Source organism: Gavialis gangeticus, unplaced genomic scaffold (assembly GCF_001723915.1).
Source record: "Gavialis gangeticus isolate Ggan-Ray unplaced genomic scaffold, GavGan_comp1, whole genome shotgun sequence".
NCBI classification, from domain to species: domain Eukaryota; kingdom Metazoa; phylum Chordata; order Crocodylia; family Gavialidae; genus Gavialis; species Gavialis gangeticus.
The window spans coordinates 768364-773721 of NW_017728993.1; the positions used below are offsets into that span (position 1 = coordinate 768364).

The 5358-nt window shown below is 36.5% G+C and overlaps 1 protein-coding gene across 1 annotated transcript in view; it reads left to right on the top strand.

Annotated features, from left to right (window-relative positions):
* LRRIQ3 (leucine rich repeats and IQ motif containing 3) overlaps window positions 1-5358 on the top strand; it is a 57980-nt gene that overhangs the window by 33539 nt on the left and 19083 nt on the right. The window contains exon 3 of the mRNA XM_019528399.1: window positions 1351-1519. Coding sequence (XP_019383944.1) covers window positions 1351-1519 — 169 coding nt within the window. The remainder of the gene's footprint in view (window positions 1-1350; window positions 1520-5358) is intronic.

A 5358-nucleotide genomic window follows, 5' to 3' on the forward strand; every position in this document is an offset into this window, starting at 1 on the left:
TAGTCTGGTGCACAAACTAGCATTCTGCCAGGTTAGCCCTGCATGCTGACTTCAGGACTGGTCCAGATTGGGCCCAGGATTTCCATGCAGGCTGGAGCCAGTGTGCAGGGGCAGTCTGATAGGACGCTGCATGCAGCCTGCAGCCCAGACCTCCTTTGCTGCAGGCAGTGCTGGCTTTAGTCCATGCTCCTTATTCATGAGCCTTGGAGTGGGGTTTGGTGTAAGCTGCTTGCGACGTGGGCTGCATACAGCACAGAAGGCAGGCAGGTGTGCGCGCTGGCCGCAGCATGGCCTGATTCAGATGGATCCCAGAGCTAACATGCAGGGACAGTGTGGGTGCCGCATACAGCACGTGCCCCAGACAAATCCCCCGTTCCTAGTGTGACACACAGTGCCAGGCCTGGTGTGTGCCCCTTGCAGGACATGGGGCCAGTCTGAACATACACTGGCTGGATCTTGTGGCTCCATGGATCAGATGTAGCCCATGGGCTATATGTTTGACATCCCTGATTTATACCTTGATCACTTCTTGGCTATACCTATCCACTCTATCAGTGCTAATTGTCCTTAAAGTTAATGTCAGTAAAATTTAATTGTTTAAATATGTGTAAGGCACCAGAGAAAGTCAGAAATCCTTGATGTATATAAATAATGGGTGGCTTCAATTTTTAAAAGCCATAAAAAATTAAATGAACTGATTTGATTTACAGATGTTTTGGTAGCAAAAGTCTGGGTAGTGTCTTTCAGTTTTACACCTGTCTGAAAGAGAGACATGTTTAGCGTACAGTATTTGAAAGCTCCTGACAAAATCTTGGCCTCGGCAGGGTCTCACTCACACTAACGTGACTAGGCCTTGTAGGTCATCTTTCAGGCTGTTTTCTCTTTCTGATTTCTGCCAATCAGTCCACTCCAAATTTTCATACTTTTTTCCCCTTTCTCCTTTACCTTGTAATAAAACTGCAAGACCTTTGCAATCTTCCTCAAGGTCTTTCCCAACATTTCTTATTTGGGTACACAACTACTTGTTGTATATGATGAAGCATCTTATTTTACTTCATGCATTAAATAAGAGCTAAGAAAACTGAGAATCTCGCTACTGAATTTTCTGACTTTAATTCCAGTAAAATTTAAACTGTGATATATTATCTACATTACTTTTGGTATGTAATTTGCTTTCTTTTCTCTCGAAAGTAAATATAGTGCACGGGAGGAATTTATTAGCATTTAAGTTTGCAGCTCACTTTGTGTCTCAGCTACAACAAGAAAATTAACTCGAGATTATTCAGTTACTCAGCACTACCTTCTTTTTTTTATCTACTGTGAAATAGTGACAGAGGTTTTATTTTACAGCAAAATTCTTTTGCATGAAGTTCCCCTGCAGAGACATTACATCAGAGATGGAGCAAAACAAATTTACAGTCAAGGCACACCTTCAGAATGTGATAGTAAAAGCTTTATGTATCACATCATTAAACCAGAACAGAACACTGAGGATGAAAAGCTTACATCTGGGAAACAAGTAAGTGTGCTATTAAATGTTAATTTAAAAACTTTTTCTACAGAAAAATCTAGACTCTGCGTATAGCAGCAAGAATCATTCTAAACATTTCAGGAAAATCTGGTAAGACTAAAGACTATGTACTGAAAAAATGTTCTTGATATTTAAGATTCTGTTTTCCAAGTTACACGTCATATATTATGCCAGAGTATAATACAAATCTAAGAGGAGAAGGAACACTGATGTTTAGTGTACACACTGTAGCTCTAAATATTATTCAACCATAATTATTGGCATTGTCGATTTTTGAAGAAGCTGCATGTCATTCAGTACATTTACATTATTTAGCTTTTACAGATGTTTTCAAACCATTTAATAAATACAGTGCTTCCATTCAACATCCAAAGGTAGTAAAACTCACTCTTGCAAACAGAAGCACCTCTTTGTTTCCTGCTTCCATATAGAACATTGTATTTCTGCCTTCTTGCTTTTTTCCAGGTATTACACAGGATGGCAATCTCCTACTTCTGCCACTTAAATCTTTATTTTCTTCTTGTAGATCAGCATTGAGAGACATCTTTTTTTGAAGTTAAAAATGAAAAGGAAATAGCCTCCTGAAGGTTTGGGGGTGGGGGGTGGAAATGAGGTGAGGGAGATGAAGGGAAATTCAGAGTAAGTTCTAAAATTCAAAGAGGTGGGTTAGCAACACTCTTTGATAGGGTTTCTCCTCTTACCTTCTTTGTAGTTTGTTTATCCTTAATATCTTTTTTTTCTCTATCCTTACATTCTCTTTATTCAGTTAAGTGTGTGTGTGTATATATATAACTTGAAATGTCATCACATAATTAATTTCACATAGAAAAATTACTTAATGTGAATTAAGTTATGATTAATTTAAACCAGCTATCTTGATAAGTTGGACTTAGAGGCAAATGTTGCTAAAGAGATAGTTTTAACCATAATTGCATGAAGCCAAACACTCAGCAGGAAAGATTTCTGTCAGTTGCCTTCTGTCTGGTAATTCCTGTAAATTGCCTTCCCTGATTTTGACTTTTTGTGCTTCTTTTATCTTGTACCTGACACAATAGAGCTACATTAGTGACTAATTTTGCAGTCTTAAATGTGATCTCTTTTGTCATCTGTCTTTCCAGTAAAGGCCATGGATCTAAACACTTTCTTTCTGTTCACTGGTCTAGAAGAATTGGAAAAAAATCATATAATATTTTTCTCCATAGTAATTTTTTAAATATTTGGCCTTTAACAATAAATCACTCTTATTGTGAGTTCAGTGTTTTCTGCACGTATGCTTATTTTGACATGCTTTTAATGGAGAGTACTTGCTAAATTTCTAGAATAATAGATTAATAAAAGGCCCAAGTATTTAACAAAAGGTCTGGGGGTCCTGGCAGTAGGGGAGGACTCGGGAGTGGACACACTGCCGGCACAGCTGTCTGCGAGCCTGGCTACTCTGAAGTTGGACAGCCCTGGGCTAATGCACTATTGGTGTGATCCTTCTCTCATCATGGGAGAACATGGGAGTTTGGCCATAGATTTGTCAGTGGCTCAGGCTATAACTTTTGAATAATGGTTCGAAGGTTTTTAGGGGTGCGTGGCTCCAATTTTAGTTCCTGGCTCTTGTAATACTCAGAATATTTGTTATTTCAATAAGGGAGGAGGGAAGGAGAACCAAACAAATAGCTAGAAAAATGACATTTCAGGTTCCAGTAGTCAAGGAGCTGCTAGGTCTAGAAACATGTCATATATAACAATAGAAAAATTTCCTGTGATATACAACATTAATTTCTAGCTCTGACAGCATGTGAATTATTGGACTTTAAAACTGTCACTGATTCTTCAATCTAGTGGTCATTTTTGCAGTAATCTAGAATGAATGTGGCAAATCTCTATAGAAATGCCATAAATAAAGTTCTGAACTCTGGAGAAGTGTAATTTTGGACTACTGAAGGGACAGTGGTGTTCTTTTGTTTTTTGGATAAGACTTACAAAAGCTTCAACAGTTTGTGACCATTAAAGATACTGTGATAATTTTTGCAAAGGGAGGGTGTTATTGTCCCAGTATCCCAGCTAGGTTTCTGTTTGGGTAATTACATTCTGTTTAACATTTCCAAAGATTTGATATTTTCAGCTACAAAGATTATTCTTTCCATCCCCTTCAGAAATCCATTGTAGTGTTTGAATTGCTGGGATGGAGTGGCTGCTCTAATTCCATTCCAGAGATGGATCCATTTCAACAGTGGGTGAAATGATCCCTGTGCATAGAAGGTCTAGTTCTCATAGATGCCAGTGCTCCTTCACTTTACCAACTTAAAGGGGTCTTTACCCCTTTTTTACAGCTATATATCATTACTAGCATGGTTTAAAGTTACTTCATTAGAAATACAGAGTCTCTAAGGCATTCTGTTGTTACATGAGTCTGTGAAAGTACTGTTTTACGTGTACTACTTTTACCCCTTATTTTCTGTTATATGGCATCACCCTTATTTTTCTTCTTAATATTACTCATTCTCAGGTCAAAGAGGAAACCTCCATAAAAGAATGTGACTGCAGTCACAAAGTGTAATGAATTTCAAATACCCAGAGCTGGTGATTGTTCCATAAATGTTGATGAGTCATAAACTCTTGAGGCCAAATTCAACCCTTCTGTAAGCAAGTACAATTCTATTGACAGCAGTGGAGCTGCTTTCTCTTAAATTGAAGCTTAAATTGGCCATTGGAGTTTTCACTTCTGTTGCAATGCTTTTTGGTTCTGCTTATGAACCTATAAATGTTGATTTACAGAAGTTTGCTAAAAGCACTGTCTTAAGAGTCTTAAAAAAGCTGAGTGGTTTAACAAGTGGCTCTGGCTTAGTGTCTATATACAGAGTTAGCTGTTTCTTTCTCTTTAAAGATTGCAACAAAATTAAACTAAATTTAACTTACACCAAGTGTTGATTATGCTGTAATGAAGCATTTTTAAAAATTAGAGAAAGGGATAGGAAAATTGCATCCATTTCCTAAATCTGTATTTTTACAAGGAAGGAAAGCATTTTTTGTTAGGTATGAACTGTAAAATTTTCTCTCTCAGATAATTTTCAAGAATGTCATTCTTAATTATGCTGGAAGTAAGCTTTTTTTTTTTTTAAAAGAAGTATTGCTTTTGAAATTGGCAACCACTGTAAGGATTTCTAAATTTTCTTCATTCCCCTTAAAACAAACATATTTATATATATTATTTAAAAATTCAAATTCTTCTCCTGATTTAAGCCATTAATTTATAGAAGATTAAATACCTCAACACCCTGCATATAATTATTCAAGACTATAACATTTTTTAGTAACATGGCTACCTCCAGTGCTGATTACAGAAATTTTGATTAGGTAAAAAAAATAAAAACAGACTTAAGCTTAATCAGAGTATGAAATGAATCTTATCCTGTGAATTCATATACCCTGTGAACTGGGATGCAATTAAAAGGAAAGAAGAAGTATTTCTATAGTAAATTGATTTATAATAATAACAGCTGTTTGAAGCTGTTCACAGGCCTAAGGATTAAAAAGTTGTTCTGGGTGAGATTTGTTATTTATCCCACAGCCCTGTAATTTCATGTGGTATGCACAATTTTCTGAATGCAGAGGAAAATACTACCAAGACAACTTTTACTAACTAGCAAACTTACTCTTTGTTAGCTATTGTCATACAAAGAAGGCAAAGCTAATCTTTGACAAAGTCTTAAGAATATAGTCACTTTGGTGAACTTGGATATAAGGTAATATGATTCCAACCTTGAATATAGTATTGAAGAGTCTCCTTTTGCATTTTGCCAGTTATATTGGCACATCCAAGCAACCAATAAAACTGC